We start from the raw sequence: 21,305 nt of genomic DNA, 5'->3' as shown, positions 1-21,305 counted from the left end.
AATACTTCATCTGTATGTACTCTCTTCTATCTGTGTTGCTAGGTGCCAAGCACACTTTATTAGTACTTCTTCTTAGCTTCGGAATAGTAAAGTTCTTCAAAGCCTCTGTTTCTACTAAAACAACAGCTGGCATTTGGGATTTTACTTCACTTGATGAAGACCTTTTTATTAGTGTTTTACCTCCGGTCGTTTCTTCCATTTTGAAATCAGCCTCTTTCTATGCCAAGCAGTACTCTGACTGCTTTCCGGCCTACCTGTCTTTTGTCAAGGATATTCTCACACCCTGGGGATCCCGGGAGTAGCCTGCCTGTTTCTCCCTCCGACCCATGTTGAACCGCTGTGTTTACATGGTGACCTCCTCCGCTTTGGCCTTGACAATTCTCGTTTGTATATTCAATTTTCATATCACCAAAATGCCAGGAAGACTGGGGAGGGGGATCCGCCAAACCCCGGTCCGACCGATCGTCCCGCCGGGTTGAAACCTCCGGGCGGACTGCATGGAACACACCCATTTACCTCTTAACGGTTTCACACCCTCTTGAACTCTCTCTTCAAAGTACTTTTCAACTTTCCCTTACGGTACTTGTCGACAATTGGTCTCGTGCCGGTATTTAGCCTTAGATGGAGTTTACCACCCGCTTTGGGCTGCATTCCCAAAAAGTTCTTCAAAGCCTCTGTTTCTACTAACACAACAGCTAGCATTTGGTATTTTACTTCCCTTGATGAAGTCCTTTTTATTAGTGTTTTACCTCCAGTCGTTTCTTCCATTTTGAAATCAGCCTCTTTCTATGCCAAGCAGTACTCTTACTGCTTTCTGGCCTTACCTGTCTTTTGTCAAGGATATTCTCACACTACAGTTTCTCGGGGTCCCGGTTATAGCCTGCCTGTATCTGCCCTTTGTCCCATGTTGAACCGCTGTTTAGGGGTGAACCCATTCTAGGGAGCCCTTTCCTGCTCATAGGAAAGGGAACTCTCCCCGGGTGTAGCCTGCCTGTTTCTACTCTCTGATCCATGTTGAACCGCTGTTCCATTTTGAAATCAGCCTCTTTCTATGCCAAGCAGTACTCTGACTGCTTTCCGGCCTACCTGTCTTTTGTCAAGGATATTCTCACACTACAGTCCCTGGGAATCCCGAGTGCAGCCACCTGATTTTAAAAGACCAGCGAGAGCCGACTGGACCCCAATAGAAACCCCCCACTTTACGGGGCGAACCCATTCTAGGGAGCCCTTTCCAGCTCATAGGAAAGGGAACTCTCCCCAGGGCTCTTGTTTGAATATTTGCTACTACCACCAAAATCAGCACCCGCAGATGCTCCACTCCACCCAGACATAGTTCATCATGTTTCAGGTCCTAGCACTCGTGTTAGACTCCCTGGTCCCTGTTTCAAGACGGGTCGGGTGCACAGTATGCACAGTTGACAGTCCCACCACATGCTGAGCCTCGTCTTGTCTTGCCTCCTTGTCTTTCCCTTATCAAACCTCTGCCAGCCTGTCTTGCCCCTATCAACTTTCTGCCACTCTGCCTTGCTGCCAATCACCAGATGACTCACTCAACTCCTTGTGGTGTTATTGCCACTATCATGGTTCCTCAGTGCGTTGGTGCTAGTCTTTCTGCTTGCTATGTTCCCCCTTCATTGTGCTGTAGGATGTCAATGCCACTTGTTTTGCCACTTTGCCTCTTGTGTTGCCTTCGAGGGTTCATGCATCTGTTATCGGTGCTCTCTATTGAAGCTGTGGTGTGTTTTTGACACTCTCGCTGCACTCTTGCCACTTCTGGTACCCTTTGCACCTTTACAGTGCCTTAGGCTATTCATGCCACTTTGGTGCCACTTTGCCACAGTCTAAGTACCTTGGAGCTCTTTTGTTGTTGTGATGATTGCTCCCCAGAAGTTTCATCAAAATTGATAATAAAACCCCAATTCTTCTGCCAAAAATAGGCTGGAAATCCTTCCTCCATTGACTTTAATGGGAACCGGAAAACGAATTCACATAGACGTATCGGGGCGTCATAAGTCCGAATGTAACTGAAATGACCCTGGACGAATACGTATCACGAATGCAATGAAAATTTTTTGGCTGCAGATCCCTAATAACCAATAGGTCACTGTGATACTAGAGCACAAATTATATCGACATGAAAGGGCAGATAAATTTGGTGATGGGATGGCACTATATTTTAAGGATGGCATAGAGTAAAGCAGGATAATCGTTTTACAGGAATCAAATTGCACTCTTGAATCCTTATGAATAGAAATTCCAAGGGTAAAATTGAAGAGAATAGTAGTGGATATATTACTAACTGCCTGGCCAGGATGAAGAAACAGACTAAAATATTGACGGAAATTAGACTGGCTAGTAAAATGGGCAAAATAATAACAATGGGAGATTTAAATTATCCAAGTATAGATGGATAAATGTTATTTCAAGGCATGTAAAGGAGATAAAGTTTCAAGAAATCATCAATGACAGCTTCATGCAGTACCCAGCACGCACACATGGATGCTCGATTTTATAACATGCGCATGCCAGTGTGCACATGTTATAAAATCGGGGGCAGCGCGCGCAAGTGGGGGTACATTTTTGTGATTTTTGCATGGTGACGCATCGCTGCTTTCCCCACTTCCCTCCCAGCCCACTCCAATTAAGGAGCAGACTGGGAGGGAACTTCCCTATCCCCTACCCTATCTTCCCTTCCCTTTCCCCTCTCCTACCCAACCCCTAAATTTTTTTTTTTTTTTAAAGTAAGTTGTGCGCACCGGCAGCTTGCCGGCATGCGAGGCTCCCAGATAGCGAACAATGACGCTGTCCCGGCTCTCCCCTCCCCACCCAAAACATGCCCTCTGGCCCGCCCTTTCCAAGAGGCCCGGCACTTAAGCGCGTCCCAGCTTTTACGCGTGTGGCTGGGCCTCTTTTAAGATTTGCATGTAAAGTCCAGGATTAACATGTGCCAGGCATTTAAAATCTGCACTTTAGTGTTTAATAGTTAATATTTATTGCCAGCTCTTTCTTCCTGGGGAGAGAATGCTATGGCTCCTACAAGTTCAAAGATATCTCTGTGCACTTCTCTCCAAGATTCATCTTACACAATAGGTTCCTTTATGCTGTGTGAGTTCGTGCCAGGCAGCACATAGTCACTGGTCAGTCTTTGTTACATTCCCCAATGTCCAGAATGAACCTGTTTGTACTGGTTATTTATTGCTGACCATATCTATTCCTACAGTTTGCTCTTTACTTTCACTTTTTTCTGGAAAACCCAGTTTTTTTTATATCCTCCCTTTCCTGCAGGCACATAATTCAAATCCTGCCCCTTGCATTGCATACTGAGGCACTCTGACTGCTAACTCAAACCACATGACCTCAAGGCATGTCTTATAGCCTTCAGTTTCAGTGATCTATGTAAGATGCTCTTTTTCTTCACCAGTTGCTTCATAATGAAGTTACCCCCAGCCCCGGAGTCAACCAGAGCCAAAGTATGGAAGTTCAGATTAGGTGTCCGGATGGTCACGGGGAGCGAGAGTGAGGGAGTAGGAAGAGTCAGGCCTAGGGACAATCCCCCAATGCGACCTAGGCCCGGGAGTTTACTGGGACGTACCGGGCGATGGGCTAGTACATGCCCAGCTTCTCCACAATAGATACAGAGCCCCGAGTGTCAGTACCGAAGGCGTTCCTCTGATGATAACCTGCCTCAACACAACAGCATGGGTTCTTCCGGAGGTGGTTTGGATGGAAGCGAGCCTGGGAGACAGTGACCGCCGGAGGTGCTGGGGAGTAGAAGAAAGCCTTTTGGTTGATTGATGCTCCCAAGACCATTCTTGGAGGCGGCGGTCTATGTGGCCGGCCAGGTCGATGAGAGCATCGAGAGAGGTGGGCAACTCTCTGGCCACCAGCTCATCCTTAATGCAGGTTGTGAGACCATCCAGGAATATGGAACATAGGCAGTCTTCGCCCCAATGACGTTCCGTGGCCAGGGTCCGAAACTCAATGATAGAATCAGCTAGGGACCGGGAGCCCTGGCGTAGGTGTAGGAGTGAGGAGCCCGAGGTGGCCTGATGTCGTGTAACATTATGCTAATTCTCTAGCAAGATTTCTAACAGGTTGCTAGTCCCCTAGCAGATCCACATCAGGTTGCTAACTCCAGTGAATCCGGCTAAGAATTGAGAGACAGGTAACTCCAGAGAATCTGGCAAAAGATATTTGGAGACGAAATTGGAGAGATAGCGAAACCAGCTTTAAAGAGAAGAGAAATTGGAGAAGCAGTACTCCTGGGATTTCAGCTAAGGTATTTGATGTCTGTAGCCTATGGACCCAGCTCACCTTTCTGCTTTGCAGGCTATTCCGGGCCAGGCTCAATGCCTCTGAGAACAGCAAGAAAGCTTGGAGAAACTTACTGCAGATTTTCATCAACTTCATACTCAGAAGATTCAAGGCACAGCTTCTACTCAAGAAGGACAGTTACAGGAGGTAACTTTAAAAACAGTTATTCCACTGGCGGCGCCTATTCGATTCTCCGGAGAACTCCAGAAGACTCGGGCTTTTTGAACCAGTGCAGCTTGCATTTTACTTCCACAGGCCTCTTTAAGACGAGCTGCATTCTATCATACTTGGATGGGAGAGCCTTGTCGTGGGCATCTACCTTGTGGGAACTCAAGGACCCTATTTTGCAGGAGATAGAAGGATTTATGGACTTGTTTAAATCCGTTTTTGATGACCCTGTGTGTATGTCTGTTGCTGGATTTGCTTTAGTGGACTTGAAGCAAGGCAACAGATCTCTGGCTGAATTTGCCATAGAATTTAAAACTCTTGCAGCAGAACTTCACTGGGACCCCAGATGTCTAAAGACACTCTTGGGGAGCCTGCCGTGCTGAGAGCCGAGGGCGAGGAGCAGGAGAGAGAGGGACACCGGAAGGAGCCGCGAGAGAACAGAGCTCCGCCCCCATCCTCCGACGCTTGCGGGAGCCGCTGGGGTATAAAATCATCATTTACCTTTTCTGCTTGGGAGCCTGCCGTGCTGAGAGCCGAGGGTGAGGAGCAGGAGAGAGAGGGACACCGGAAGGAGCCGCGAGAGAACAGAGCTCCGCCCCCATCCTCCGACGCTTGCGGGAGCCGCTGGGGTATAAAATCATTTACCTTTTCTGCTTGGGAGCCTGCCGTGCTGAGAGCCGAGGGTGAGGAGCAGGAGAGAGAGGGACACCGGAAGGAGCCGCGAGAGAACAGAGCTCCGCCCCCATCCTCTGATGCTTGCGGGAGCCGCTGGGGGTATAAAACGTTTAGCACAGCGGCGCGCAGCCGCCGGCGCGCCAAAGCCGCGTGCCAAAGGGGCGCGCCCCTGGGCGCGTTTTTCCTCGAGAAAGGAAACATCAAATGGGGAGGAAGAGGAAAATTAAGACCTCTACGCCGACATCAAAGGAAGTCCGAGGACCCATGGACGCCCATATCCATCGGAGGGTGAGTCAAAGTATGAGAGATTTGGCAACAGAAATATCGTTTACATCTGGGGAGTCCGGAACCCCTCCTCCTCAAACCCAAACATCCTTTTCACCCTTGGTGGAAGGAGACCCCAATGAAGGTATATTGGACTCTTCTGGTTTAGCAACACAATCCGCTAAACCACCAAGGGAGGATAATCTGGCACAGACTATGGCTTTGGGAGCAGTTGGAGGTGTAATAACTGCAAAAGAGGGTAATGTTAACCCCTCCCTTGTTTTAGATCTGAACATATCTGAGCCAGAGAATATTTCCTTGACTGATATTTGGAGGGCAGTTACCAACATGGACAGGAGATTAGTCCAGTCCATGAATCAAGCCACATTATTTGCAACAGATACTAAAAAAGCCTTTGAGGACCACGAAAAGAGACTGCAAGCTATTGAGGCAACCAATGTGGTAACAACTACACAGGTTGCATCTATTCAGGCGTCAGGCTCTGCATTTATTAAAGACTCAGTAATGATATATAAGCAGTTAGAAAATATGGAAAATGTGTTAAGGAAAAAGAATCTTAGAATATTGAATTTTCCTATTTCCAGATTGTTGTCTGCTAATGAATTATTTAAAAAATACTCAAAAGAGATTTTGGGTATTTCAGAAGAAATAATTATTTCTAACATGTATTATGTATCTAATGTGAAAAAGAATATAGCAAAAAATGATGATGATATGGATGTTCTCCAACCAGATAGCCCTAACCTTACATCTTTTTTAGAGGCTTCGGTGGATAATATCCAGTCAAGATCTACTTTAGTAGTTGCATTTGCACTGGAGAACCATAAGAACTTGGTTTTTCAGAAATTTTTCCTCAACAAAAATTATGCCTTCTGTGGACAAATAGTACAAATTTTTCCTGATGTGTCTAGGGTAACCCAACACAAAAGGAAACAATTTTTGCTAATGAAACAGAGGGTTTTGGCCCTAGGGGCTACCTTTTATCTAAAATATCCATGTAAATGCATGATCTCCTATCAGAGGAATAAGTTTACTTTCGTTGACCCAGGGCACTTAGAAACTTTTCTTAAGAAACATAAGAACATAAGAAAATGCCATACTGGGTCAGACCAAGGGTCCATCAAGCCCAGCATCCTGTTTCCAACAGTGGCCAATCCAGGCCATAAGAACCTGGCAAGTACCCAAAAACTAAGTCTATTCCATGTAACCATTGCTAATGGCAGTGGCTATTCTCTAAGTGAACTTAATAGCAGGTAATGGACTTCTCCTCCAAGAACTTATCCAATCCTTTTTTAAACACAGCTATACTTACTGCACGAACCACATTCTCTGGCAACAAATTCCAGAGTTTAATTGTGCGTTGAGTAAAAAAGAACTTTCTCCGATTAGTTTTAAATGTGCCCCATGCTAACTTCATGGAGTGTCCCCTAGTCTTTCTACTATCCGAAAGAGTAAATAACCGATTCACATCTACCCGTTCTAGACCTCTCATGATTTTAAACACCTCTATCATATCCCCCCTCAGTCGTCTCTTCTCCAAGCTGCAAGATAAAAGTGGCTGAATGGTACACAGCCCTTATATAGGAGTAAAAAAAAGTTTGGGAAAATGGAATAATTTCTCTCAATTTTATGTTTTTTCATAATTTCCTTTAAATATAATTTTAGTAGAAAGGCTCCCCCAAAGATTATGGGGTCTGTATTGTGTTAGTTACATACTTTTTTCCTTTATGATTGAAGTGTACTGAAATGTTAATTATGTTCTAATGCACAATTTTCCTTTTCTTATTACATGTAAATGTTTTTTGAGAAAATCAATAAATTATAAATAAAAAAAAAAAAAGACACTCTTTTGCAGAAGCCTGGACACCCGCATAAAGGACGAGATGGCTGCTCGTCAGACACCTGACTCGCTGGAAGAATTAAAAGCCTTAGCTACTCGGATTTATTGGCGACTCCGGGACAAGGTGAAAAAACTCCGGCCTAAGGTGTTACCTGGGTTGAAAGAAACCAGTGCTCTTGCACCACAAGTGGGTCCAGCACTTCCTGCTGTGGAAAAGAGGGAACTGAAGGAATCTGGTCACGGTCACTTGACCTCGAAGGAGAGAAGATGGCGGAGGAAAAAACAGCCTGTGCATGTACTGTGGTCAGCCAGGCCATGATGTTTCTGCTTGCCCTATTCGTCCGGGAAACGGACAAGCCTAAGTCCCGCGGGAGCACTGTTCTTGAGCTATAGAGCGACATCTCCTCCACTCTCTCATCCAGTCTCTGTGATTGATGAATCAGTGGCGGTTCAAACCTCTGCCCCGAAGGACTCAGGGGCAGGAGGCAAATTTATTCTCAGTCGTCTTGTGAAAGACCTGAAGAGTCCATTCATCAAAATTGAAGATCCACTATTGCATCAATTTGAAGTGGGCCTTGGATGATTCTTTACACCACCACTTCTTTTGAGGATCTTATCTACATCTTCAGCAGTTCTACCTTTACCTGCTGTTATTCATAGCAGTTGATATGTTCTCCATAGCTAGATGGTGCTCTACATCTTCACTAAGTTCTTGGACTACTATTTTGAGATATCCTTTACGACCGGCCTACTTGTAAGTTGTGCTGAAGGACTACAGCACTGTTCATTCCGAAGAAGAAGATATCTCTAACTACCAGCCTGTTTGCCTGCTGGTGCTACTATCAGTTCTGAAGAAGATATTTCTAGCCGCCAGCTTTACAATTGGTTCACTCGGAAGTCGTGCTCAGAAGTTTATGGCACTGTTGATTCCGAGAAAGAAGATATCGCCAGCCATCTGCTTATGATTGGTTTACTCGGAAGTCGGGCCCAGAAGCCTATGGCACTGTTGATTCCAAAGATGAAGATATCTCTAACCATCAGCCTAATCGTTTTGCTGGTATTGTCATCATCACTTCCGCTGAAGCGTCAGTGACGCTGTACTCTATTGAAAATCTTCTATTCAGAGTAGAGTGTGTGGTTCCACAGTACTCAGTTGATCTGAGGAAAAGGATTGCTGGCAATGCCATCCTCTCTCATATGGCATTTTGCAGAAGAATTACCTAGAAGTGGATTTTGGACAAATTTCTACATAACCACTTCCACTGAAATCTCAGTGATGTCCACGGCAGCTCCTTCCATTGCTGCTGATGTCATTATACATTCTACAAGATTCTTCTAATCTCAACATTCATCTGTCATTGTGTAGGACACGAAATTGAACTCAAGAATTTAGAGATGCTGGATGTTTGTACAGAGGCTGAGGGTTTTTTTTGCCTATAAGGATTCGGCCCCAAATTCATCCTTGGGAGCCTTAGACCTTTTCTTGGATGCTCATCAGTTCCACCTCATGCATCTTTTGGTACTTAAACTTGGTACCTGAAGAGGAGATCGCCATTTGAAGGGGGGGTACTGTTGCGTTCGTGCCTGCTTCTGCCCTCGCTCCACCCTTCTTACCACTGTGGCGACTCCCTTCGGGGTTTGAAGGACAGATGCTGCTGTGACTTCTGTCCGCCTCTGAGTCCCAGAGTCCCCGGGCTGGCCTGAAGCTAAGGATCTGCAATGTTCCTGATGATGTAAGGGCATGTGCGCACTCCAGAGTTTGTACCAGCAAGGGTGCGAACCCTGGGGGCGTTCCCCCATAGAGACGTCATCCGCTTTAAACTTAAAAGGTCTTCGCTTGCGCTCTAGTAATCGAGTTAGCAAGGGGATTCATTCTCCGCTGCTCTGCCTCCATGAACCTACCAGGGGTACCCACTCCTCAGGGGCCCCGCTCTCTCTTCTTGTTTTCAGACAGCTACTAGGGGACCTGGTACTCGTGCCATGAGGGCCTAAGACCCGAAACACTCAGAAGACTCTCTTGCCTGGAAGCGATCGCAGACGTGAACCAGTGAGTTTCTATTCAGTTTGCAGACAGGAATCGGTACTCGCTCCTCGAGGGCCCATATTACTAGAATACTGAAGATTCTCTTCTGTCTAAGATGCTATCGCAGGGACGGAGATTGTGAGTTACAATTACAGATTGCAGAAAGGAACTGGCACTCGCTCCTCAAGTGCCGATGTTCTAAAAACCCTTCAAAGGCTTTCTCTATTTCAGAAGCTATCGCATACACAGTCACTGCCAAACCTTTACTTCAGTCTGCATATAGGAACCAGTACTTGCCTAGAGGCTCCTGTTCCTGAATATACTGAAGACTCTCTCTACTACCTAGAAGCCATTACTGATATCTACTATTGTGAGTGTATCATCCACTACTGGTTATGTATCCAGCATACCCTGTCTACTCACTATCTATAGTCTCTCTCTCAACAGCTTAGCAAACCCAGAGATTGCAGTTCCAGTATCTGAGGGAGTTCAGCCCTGCTGGGCACATCAGGTAGTGTTGTGGTCCAACTACCTGTCTAATAAAAGAACTGTCTGTGTCTGTCTCCATACACCAGCCTAGCCAGTGGTTCCTCTCAGAGTATACACCTGAGGGCGCTGTCATCTGCCATCGGTCCAGGGATTCACCAATCCACATTTGTGTGCTCATTCCTCATACTCCTAGAGCTGAGCACAACTATTGCTACCTTGCAGTCTTATCCTCAACTGTTGCTAACATCTCTTTCCTCAGGAACTGTATCCTACAGATCGCTAATTACTCAAAAATCTATAACAGTTGCTACTTCCTACAGGAACCCTACAGTTACCTATCACAGTTATCTATCAGACTGCAGCCTCATAGCAGAGTTCCCTAATATCATTGATGATTTCTCCTCTAGCGAGGAGCAGACCTATAATAGATTGCTAGCTCCTCCCCTCAGGAGGAACAGATCTTCATCAGGTTGCTGGCTCCCAGCAGAATCCATAACAGTATGCTAATTCTCTAGCAAGATTTCTAACAGGTTGCTAGTCCCCTAGCAGATCCACATCAGACAGGTCACGTAGTATGGGGTCCGCACGCTCCCAGAGGGGAGAAACCCAGGCCATGGCCTTGCCATCCAGGAGAGAAAGAATATACGTTGTCTTGGTGAGCTCATCAGGGAAGAGTGCGGACTGCAGGCAAAAGTGCATATTGCACTGGTTCAGGAATCCTCAATGTGCAGGATCTCCAGAGAAGTGTGGCGGAACCGGGAGTGGGATGACCGGATGGTTCGCTGGCATGGGAGCCGTGAATCCTGGTGTCGAGGAAGCCGAAGGTTCCGCAGGAAGCGAGGAGTCCAAGCGGGCGACAAGCCATTCCATGCCAAAGCCAGGGTTTCCAATACCTTCTGCTGCTCACCAAATGGAGTTCAGCTGCTGGGGCTTCTTCCACCGGTTCCTCACTGCAGTATCCCTTCGTTTCCTTGAGACCTAGCTCCATGTCCATGCTCCGGTGAATCCTCATCCCCATGGGTTGCAAACAAACTAGTTAGTCAGCCTCTGGACTCCCCAGTTTTACAAATAAATAAATAAATAAATATTAGGAAAACAGAACAACTGCCTGATTCACAAAGGCTTTTCTCCTATTCTGTGTCTTTGGGGAAAATACCTTGTTGAATCAGGCCTCGATTAGGAATCTAACAGCCTACACAGAAACTACATGCTAGCAGAATATCTCACATTAGTCACAGATGTAGACTCTCAACAAACATAGAATAAAGAGATCAGAAATTAAAATGTGCAAACAAAAAACAAACTGGAAACCACATCCTGCCAGGCTCTGTATGCTGTGGAACAGCGATAAAACAGAAGCATCACCAGCCCTCACAAAAACAGCAAATATTAAAATCAAGCAATATAAAATATCAATCATAATAATAAAGCCATGCTAATAAAAAAAATTCATATTTCAAAATAATTAGGGCTGGATTTTAAAAGCCCTGCTCACGTAAATCCGCCCGGATTTACGCGAGCAGGGCCCTCCCGCGCCGGCGAACCTATTTTGCATAGGCCGCCGGCGCGCGCAGAACCCCGGGACTCGCGTAAGTCCCGGGGCTTTCGAAATGGGGCGTGTCGGGGGCGTCACTGAATGACACGGCGTTTGGGGGGCGTGACGTGGCGTTTTGGGAGCGGGCCCGGGGGCATGGTTTCGGCCCGGGGGCGTGGCTGCGCCCTCCGGAACAGCCCCCGGGTCGGGTCTTGGCGCGCCAGCAGCCCGCTGGCAGGCGTAAATCCATGGATAAAGGTAGGGGGGGTTAGGTAGGGGAAGGTGAGGGGAGGGCGAAAGAAAGTTCCCTCCGCGGCTGCTCCATTTCGGAGCGGCCTCGGAGGGAATGGAGGCAGGCTGCGCGGCTCGGCGCGCGCAGGCTGCCCAAAATCGGCAGCCTTGCGCGCGCCGATCCCGGATTTTATAGGATACGCGCGTATCTTATAAAATCCAGCGTACTTTTGTTGGCGCCTGGTGCGCCAACAAAAGTACACGATTGCGTATTTTTTAAAGATCTACCTCAGAATGATTAAAATATTCAATAAACATTCATAAAAAATGTTTTTAATTTTCCAAACCCCAATACAATATTTCAAAACAGCAGACACATCAAACACGAATAATATAGCCAATAATATAACCTGCTCCCTGGGAACCTTTGATTCCAAACCCCCTGACATTGTCGAGGCTGAGCACTGATGCTCTCTTTTTGTTTTCATATACACACACATTCTCTAATACACCCATCATACTCTCATACATGCATACTGACATACATATGCTCAGTCACTCACACTCTCATACATTTGGATTTTTTTTTGCCATGGCCCGAGGACAAAGGGGTCCCATAGCAAAGGAGAGCATAAGACATGGAGCTGGCAGTGTGGCAACTGCAGAAGGCCTAGAGGCCACTTCTCACCAGGAGAAGAGGCAGAGCTGGAAGGGGGAACGGTTGGATTATTTCTTGTCTCCACTGTTGAAGGCAGGGAAGGGGTCCAAAAGAACAGTACGAGGAGGGCTGGAAATCCACTTTTGTACCACGGTGGGCAAATTGAAAGAGACCCGTGCATGGGGGCACCTGCAAGCGCATTTTCCGACGCTCGCACATCGCCGCACCATTTTTATAACATTTGCACTTTAAACATATTGTTGCAGTTAAATCATGATTACTGCAGTTGCAAAATATCCTTTTGAATCTATTCAGTGCATTTACAGAGTTCATAATATTGCATTAGCTTTCTGTTTCTTTTTTGTAGAATGGATCAACTAGCATTACCCCATCCTATAAATTATTCTGTCTTTGTTGCTCACTTCAATAACTCTTCCATTCCTCCTCCTAGGACTGCATCGAGAGCTAATACCACCTCCTGCCACGTTTTCCCAATTAATATCATATTTCTGAATAACTCATTCCACCTTGTCCTACCCCCTTTCATTTCTCTCACTTTTCCATTGCGTACATGGCCAACACCATCATCTGCACAGTGATGGCTAACCTATGACACGCGTGTCAGAGGTGACACGCCGAGACGTTTTGGCTGACACTCGCAGCGTTTCGTGGACTATCGGGAAATTATTTTTTTTCAATCGGCTGCGCCGAGCCTTTAAAATTTGTTTTTTAGTATCCCCTCCCCAATGCCCCCGGGTGCAGGGAGGCTCATGCGGCGCAGCGACAGGCAGATAAGCAGGGCCATGTTGAGGCTCACGTCAGCACGGCCCAAAGAAAAAGATCGCGTTTAAACGCGCTGATGCTCCTCCTCCTTCCTGCCTGTGCGGCCCCGGAAGTAAACGTTGCCGGAGCCGCATGGGCAGGAAGGAGAAGCATCAGTGCGTGCAGAAGAGGAGCAGTGCTTCCGCTTAAGGGCCACCGCAAATCCCAAGTCGCAGCGGCCCGAGAAGAGGAAGAGTCCCGGTAGCAGAGCTGCTGCAGAGCCCATCCTGTGGCGACCCGCAGAGAGGAGGCCCAGAGGTGAGAGAGATGCTGAGGGTCTCTAGAGGGTGTGTGTGTGTGTGTGTGTATATATGAGATGAGTTGAGAGATTGTGTGTGAGAGTGAGGACCTGAATGTTTGCAGAGACAGCATGTGCTTGAGCAAGACAGCATGTGGGAGTGAGAGAGAGCCTGTGTGTGTGAGAGTCAGACAGCATGTGCCAGTGAGCAACTGTGTGTATGAATGATTGTATGAGAGACAGCATGTGACAGTGAGAGCCTGTGTGTGTGTGTGTGTGTGTGTGAGAGAGAGGAACGCATGTGAGAATGAGAACCTGACTGTGTGTTTGAGGGAAGAAGATGGAGAGAAAAGAAACAGAAAAAAAGACAATATAAAAGGAATTGGCAAAAAAAATAAGAAAGGGAAGGTGGAAAAAAACAGCCTGTGACCAACCAATTAGAAAACTAAGATCAGCCAGCAAAGGTAAAAAAAAAAATAATAAATTACTTTTTAGTGATTGGCACATGTAATCTTTGGTAATGTGCAAGAATACCACTTTCTCTATGTGGATCTCACAATGTACGAGATCAGCATGGAGTAAGTGGAAGCCCACAGGGCCTGCACAGAGGAGGCAGCAGAATGGGCTTCAGTGTCAGTAGCAGCAATCGGCGCCTCCCCAATAGCCATGTGGCAGCAGTGACAGTGGCAGCAGAGGAACGAGAGAGGTTCCGAAGTTGCTGGCAAAAGAGAGGGGAGTCTGCCTTTAGTGTGTGCATGGGAATGGGATTCTGCCTGGGGGTGTATGTGTGTGAAAATGAATGTGTGCATGCCTGGGGGATGGGGAGGGAGTGGTGTGAAAATGAATGGGAGCCTGCATGGGGGTGGGTGTGTGTGTGTGTGTGTGTGTGTGAGAATGACTGGGAGCCTGCCTGGGTGTGTGTGTTTGTGTGTATGTGAGGGAGCCAGTGAGTGTGAGAGCATGAGTGTGTATGAGAAAATCCAGGGGAGTAAGAGTTTGTGTGGGGGGGGGGAGGGGGAGAGAGTGTTTTAATTGAAGATTTAGCCAATGAAATTCAACAACAAAAAAGTCACTAAGCAGGTAAGGTAAAGAATTATTTGTTTTTGCTTTATTAATAAATACAGTACATATTAAAATTATAACTTTTTGTTATTAATTAGAGTTACAAATATCACAAAATTATGGATTTTTCTAGAAGTGACACACCACCCGAGTTATGCTCGGGTTTTTTTTTATGAATTTTGACACACTGAGCTCAAAAGGTTGGCCATCACTGCTATAGAATATCTTCATCCTTTTGCAGACAGACCCCGGACTATTACATCTATCCCACCTGCAGCAAGGTTAAAAGTAGCACTTAGGGGGTTATTTACCAACGTGCGATAAGGTGTTTTTGCATGTGTAAACCCCTGTTAACGCATGGTGCGATGCAAATTTGGAAAAGAGGAGGAGTTAGGGGCAGGGTTAGCTAGTGTGTGAAGTGCTATTGCACAGACAGACATAATGCTGATTTTAACTACACCTCTTTCATTTGTATTAAGCTGTGTGATTGCACATGCTGGTAAGGCTTATTGCACTTCATGATGGGAGGGGGGGAGAGAGAGAGAGAGGGAGACTAGCAATAATGTACTCTCCCTAGAGGGGTATTTGTATCCCTATGGGAGGCCCACCTAGTAACTCGAGGTGAGGTTTAGATATTAGTGTAGGGGGTTAAGGTCCACTTTGACATTCAATGTGAGACGTACGAACAGAACAGCGCTCTCTTGTGAAGATTTGATGGAGAGAACATTGCCCAAATCTCATCTGTGGGTGAGTTTCCTCACTCCGAGGGTCCTTTCCCTTGACTTGTCTGTCTGGAGGAAGTTACCAGCTCTGCTACTGCTACTACCTTGTGAGTACCTCAGCACTCCAAACTCTCATTCTGCTTCACCTCTCCAGATTCTTGGGTTATCCCACACAGCGGAACACTACCAGATCTGCCTTCTTCAACCTTGCAGCTTGGATTGGGTTCACGGGTTATCCCACATCGCTGAACACTACTGGACCTTCAGCTATAGCTTGGGTGAGAGCATTCAACTATGCTTCTTCCAGAGTCTGTTTAGAGCCATACCAAGATACCACAGGTCTACAAGCACTGTCTGTTCCTCGGACGACATCATTGCAGTATAATAAAACTTGCTTGTCCCAGGAGAAAGTAGCAACTCAGAGGTTCCATTGCATTTCAAGAGTATATACAAAAGGGGGAGGCAGGGAGCTACAAGCAGTGAGTTAAATACTTTGAGGTTCATATTCAAATGCAGTTACCCAGATAACTTATCAGGCTAAATGAAAATCTAGCCACTAATCCAACTAAATACTAGCTATATAATGATTTGTCTGGATAGAAATTTATCCAGATCAGTCAGGGGCAGGACAGGGGCATTCCGGAGAGGAGCTGGGTTAGCTGGGTAAGTTATCCCACTAATTTGGGGCGACTTGTAAAGCTGTCCTAAAGTTAGCTGGATACACCTGTTCAGCTAACTTCAAGGTAGCTGGGTTTACGCAGGAGTGTGGGTGTGCGACTGAATATACAGCACACGTTAGCCAGATAAAGTGAGTTGGTATCAATAGCCCCTGGGAGAGGCAGAGTGAATGCAGTGCTTTGTGTAATGCGATATACACTCAGTGAATGAAACTTTCTATAAACCAGACTGGAAGAACAGACAGAGCAGGAGAAAAACACCCAGAGAGAGAGCAGCAGGTAACTAATAATCTAATAAACTATTTTTAGCAGTCATTCGTTTGCACTCCCTCATCTAGAACAAACAATATAGGCAAGATTTTCAAAAGTCCGCACGTGCGTCCATGTGCGCGTGGTTCCTGTTACGTGCACATGGAAGCAGCAATTTTATAACATGCATGCGTGTGTCACCGCGCACATTATAAAATATGATTTCTGCATGCACATGGCACTGGATTTTAATATCTGCACGCGCATCTGCAGGCGGTGCCCTCTCGCGCGCGCGAGGGGGGATTTTAAAAAAAAACAATGCGCCGCGACACAAATAGACCTTTCCTAGTTCCTGCCAGTCCGCTCCAATTAAGGAATAACTTGGGTTATTGAGCTATGTGCCAACTTTTGACTATTTCAGTCACTTATCTGGATAACATTTCATCAGATAACATGAGGCGTTCTGGGGGCATTTCGGGTTGGTGTTAGGCAGATAAGTTACCCAGCTAACTCTGGTCACACTGCAGAGTAGTCCTAAAGTTAGCTGGATAAAGTTATCTTTTAAGACAGCTGGATATATTTAATCATATGTTTGTGCTGCTCAGTATCCTCCTAAAGTTAGACAGAGCTTGCCAATGGCTGAACATTACCCCCTAAGTCAAGGGTAATGCAGGAACTTCCTTTTTTGCCTGTCATTTTTTAAGGTCTCCTTCAACTAGTTAATGATAAGGAAATCCTTGTAAAGAATAGGATTCAGTAAACTGAGGTAAAATGATGCCATTTGAAACGAGATTACTGCAGGATTCAAATGTCCTTCCTGAACTATTCCCTATTTTCAGAGCTCACTACAATGTGTTAACTGTTTCTTTTTTGTAGGCTGCACTGAGTCCCCTTAAACCATCTTGGAAATGGGATCACCCCTTTGCTGCCCTCAGTGTGCCCTCCCTCTCCCTCCTCCAATTAGCCCCAGCAGGGACAGCACTGGCTGCCAGTGAGACCTCCAGCCTCCCAGGGTACATCATCTATCGAAAGATCGGGCTGCAGCTGCTCTCTGTGCTCCCTGTAAATCCTATCATGTTTGTGTCCCTCATCTGGCCGTATTCTCCTGCGCCAGCTCTCCCATCAGAGTTCATAACATTTCTCTGTCCTTTCAAAGGCATACCCAGAACTATTACACCCGTCCCAGTTAATCAAATTCCTTATAAGGATCTCATCTCAGCTCAAGCTGAAACATCCTCCTCTCCCGTAGTAAAATATGTCCCTATCCCACGCAAGGTACGAATCAACCCTTGTGCTAGTTTATCACCTTCAGTCATCGAAAATCCTAGTACAACATCCACCACTTCCCGCAGACGTCTACCTTCATTTATAAACATCATTGGAAACTTTCTTCAGAGGAGGAAAAATGCAAGGCGAGTAGAAGAGGTAATGAGTCAGGTAAGCAATGTTCAGTGCTGGCAAATATGGTGAGCACTTCTATTAATACTCAGGAGAAAGCATTAACTCAGAGCCTCCCTTGCATTTCCAGTGTACGGACAGAAGGGAGAGGCAGGAGCTACAAGGAATTGGTTAAATACTTTGAGATTCTAGCCTGAGTTCTGGGATTATGATGTCATTAGGATTACCGTAAAATGTTGCATCTCGAGACAAAAGAATAAGGGATCTATTTACTAAAGTGTATTAATATACTTTAGTAAATAAGCCCCTAGGTGCTGGAGCTTCATATGATAATGTTTCAGGCAGTAGGAGGAAAGAAGTTTAGAGAAAGATTAGATATTTCCTCCCACTTTTCCTGCCCATGACACAAGCACGCACGCACACACAAAAGGCAGAGAGAATGTAGTGCTTTCTGTAACTTGATATAAACTCAGAAGATAACTTTCAAAACTGCTTGCGAGTGCTCATTTACACATGTATATAGGTGCACGAACAGTTGCTTCTGTATTTTATAACCTGCATGGACATGTGGTGTGCAGTTTATAAAATACGAGTACATATGTGCACAGAAATGCGGGCGTATCTAAAAACCACGAGCATCACAAATTCAGACTTGTCCAGATAAATGTCGATTTCTCCTGATAAGTAGCAGGACGTAGCCGGATAAGTCAGAAAGAAGCGCTATTCAGACTTACCTGGCTATATTGGTCTGCTGCTACTTAGCCGGATAAATGTTATTATAGCTGGATAAGTGACACTATCAGCACTACTTAGCTGAATAAGTTGGAATTTAGCCAAATATGTGTGCGGAAAGGATAAACCTACATATATGTATTTCAAATTTTAAAAAGATGCAGGAGTAGATTTTACTGGTTTTAATTAGATGCTTTTACCCCTGTAAGTCGGCTTTTCCACACATTATGTCAGGGGATTTCATAGCATGCAAATGGCAATGAAACAGCCCCTTGTACTAATTAGTATCCCAATTTGCCCAGGTCATCTGCAGGTGGTGAAAGCCCTCCTGGCTCTTCAGTCTGAAGTGCTTCTGTGTAACCCGGACTCTCTATGCAGTCATTTTTTCACTCTTAAAATGTTTATGATCACTGACACCCAAAACTGAGCAGGAAGAAACAGATGCACGTAAAAGACTTACACGCGTCACTGTGGCAGGTTTTAAAATAGCAACTTCTTTGTGTAAATGTTTCCCTGCACACCCTATTTTACACACTCAGAGTTATTTGTGCACCCCAATTTACGTGTGTGGATTGCGGCTTTGAGTATAACATAGATTTGCGTAAGTGCTATTGTATGCATACAAGTGCTAATTGTGACATGCGCATCATTTGAAAATTCACCTTGCAGTGAGTGAAACTGTTTTTTTCCTGTCTGGTTTACAGAGCAGGAAGAGCTGAGCAAGAGAGAAAACCCCCCAAAAAGTGCAGCCGGTAACTAATAATGATCTCCAGTGCTGTAACTAAAGTATTTGGCACCCGGGATGGATACTTCCTTTGACACCCCCCCCCCCCCCCCCCCCCCCCTCCCAAGGTTGACTCCTCCATTCCCCCACCCAGTGACCTCCAGTTCCCCTTTCTCTCACGCAGGCTCTCCCTCTCTTACACATACACTACTCGTCATACAGGCTCTCTTTTCCTCACACACACAGGCTTGTTCTTATCCCCTCACCCAGGTACTCATCCATACACCTACATGTACATACACACACACACAAGCAGTCACCCTCACACACAGGCAGTCAGCATGCCACCACCCAGACTCTCACTCAGCCACACACACACGGCCTGGGCCTCATCTTCAGCTGCCAGGGGGATGGGGGCCTGCTGGCAGCCACTGCATCCTCCTCTCTTTGGCCACCATTGGGATGGGGACCTGCTGGTGGCCATTACATCCTCCAACTCTCTTTGTCCTCCAGCAGGACGGGGTCTGCTAGCGGCCATCGCATCCTTCTCTTTTCAGCCGTCATTAGGATGGGGTCCGCTGGTGGCCTCCACTTCCTCTTCCACTTTTCTGCAGCCTGTGCTTATCCAAACATTCATTCATTCATTCATTCATTCATTTATTTATTTATTTATTTATTTAAAATTTTTATATACCGACATTCATCCAGGATATCACATCGGTTTACAGTGTAACACAAACAAACGCCAAGCATGGCATTTTACATTGAACAAATAAAACAAGTTAACAAATGAATAAATGAGGGTGTGAACAAGGGGAAAATCGCATTAAATACTCAACTAGGATTGTAATTAAACATCATTGTAATAAAAAAAATTTTTATTGTAATAAAAACATCATCTCCTGCTGCCACAGGGCTGATCCTGCAGTCAGGTGTGAAGCCACTGACCGGATCAGGCAGGGATTTGGTTTATCCTTGCCTGATCCCATCCCTGCACGGGGCGGGGGAAGGGAGTAAAAGCTGGGTGTGGCCCTGAAAAGAGTTGTGCACACTTAGATTAGAGCAGTGGTTTTCAATGTTTTTTCGGACAGGACACACCTGACAGATGATTCTCACGTGAGTGACACACTGAACATATGATCGTCACGGGGCTTAACGAAACTCCAAACTCTTCACTGCCAAACACTTTGAGAACACAAACCCTTGCAAAACAAAAAAAACACTTAGAACCTTGCCATACCATACCATACCAGCACTATCTCAGGACTCAAACTGCAGAAGCCTTATCTATGATACGGCACTAGTGCATATATTATACCATGTGCTAGAACACTAATATACCACCTCTTAGGGTTAAGAAAACAAGCCATACTGCTACAAAGCCCTACAGAAACACTACATGCCAGCAGGAATATGCACCTCAGTTACATATAAAAAATAAGGCCTGGATTCACTAGTGCCACGCGCATGTTATAAAATACAGGGTCGGCGCGTGCAAAGCTGCGCAAAATCGGCAGTTTGCGTGTGCCGAGCCACCCTCCGTTCCCTCCGAGGCCGCTCCAAAATCGCAGCGGCCTCGGAGTTCCGCCCCCCCCCCCACCTTCCCCTCCCTTCCCCTATCTAACCCACACCCCAGCCCTAACTAATTCCCCCACCCTACCGTTATTTACAAGTTACACGTGCCCGAGACTCTCACATGCGAGCATACACGGCCTGTCTTTCACAGCATACAGGCTCTCACTCCCACTTACAGGGGTAAATTTAAAAGAAGAGCGTGCGCGTCCATGTGCGCGGTGCACGCAGGGGGGCCTAATCTTAGAAACATATATGCGGCAACGAGATCAGGCCTCTCCCAGTTCCCTGCCATTTCCCTCCCAGTTCGCTCCAATTAAGGAGTGGACTGGAAAGGAACTTCCCAGCTCCCTAGCCAGACTTCTCTTTACCTTCTTCTATCCTGACCTCCCCCTCCCCCTATCCTAAACCCCCTCAAAATCGTTAACTTACCTTTTGCATCTGCTTCTACACCCTGCCAGCATACGATCCCTCGGCACAGAGGCAAATGGCTGCTATGCCGGATGCCTCCAGCCCTGCCCCTCCCCCCAGACCACCACTTTCTCTAACCTCGGAACTTACACGTGTCCCAGGGGTTTACACGCGTGGCCGGGCCTTTTAAAATTGAGCCGATGCGCATAAGGCCCACCTACACACATAAACCCCCGGGTTTTATGCACATAGGTGATTTAAAATCCTTGCACAGTGTGATCTTTTATACCTTAGACGTTGACTGCACTCTGTTAGACTGATAATGTGTTCTTAAAAAAACATTTGTTATAATCATAGATCACAAAAGATGCTTTTTAATTTTCCAAGCTATGCCTGTAAAAGATCTTCTTTTGAATGATTTCCTCTATTCACTCAACACCAGCCCGACATTGATGCAGTGTTTCGTTATTAAAGAGTTTCT

General features: G+C 46.1%; 1 protein-coding gene across 1 annotated transcript in view; it reads left to right on the top strand.

Moving 5' to 3' along the window:
- Window positions 1-4,828: 4,828 nt before the first annotated feature.
- LOC115096150 overlaps window positions 4,829-21,305 on the top strand; it is a 73,623-nt gene continuing 57,146 nt past the window's right edge. The window contains exons 1-3 of the mRNA XM_029610661.1: window positions 4,829-5,165; window positions 5,708-5,883; window positions 16,864-17,424. Of these exons, the coding sequence (XP_029466521.1) occupies window positions 4,829-5,165; window positions 5,708-5,883; window positions 16,864-17,424 (1,074 nt within the window). The remainder of the gene's footprint in view (window positions 5,166-5,707; window positions 5,884-16,863; window positions 17,425-21,305) is intronic.

The sequence above is a fragment of the Rhinatrema bivittatum genome, chromosome 7, assembly GCF_901001135.1.
Source record: "Rhinatrema bivittatum chromosome 7, aRhiBiv1.1, whole genome shotgun sequence".
NCBI classification, from domain to species: Eukaryota; Metazoa; Chordata; class Amphibia; order Gymnophiona; family Rhinatrematidae; genus Rhinatrema; species Rhinatrema bivittatum.
Note: the sequence above shows the minus strand (reverse complement) of the source record. Positions and strands in the feature narration are given on the sequence as shown.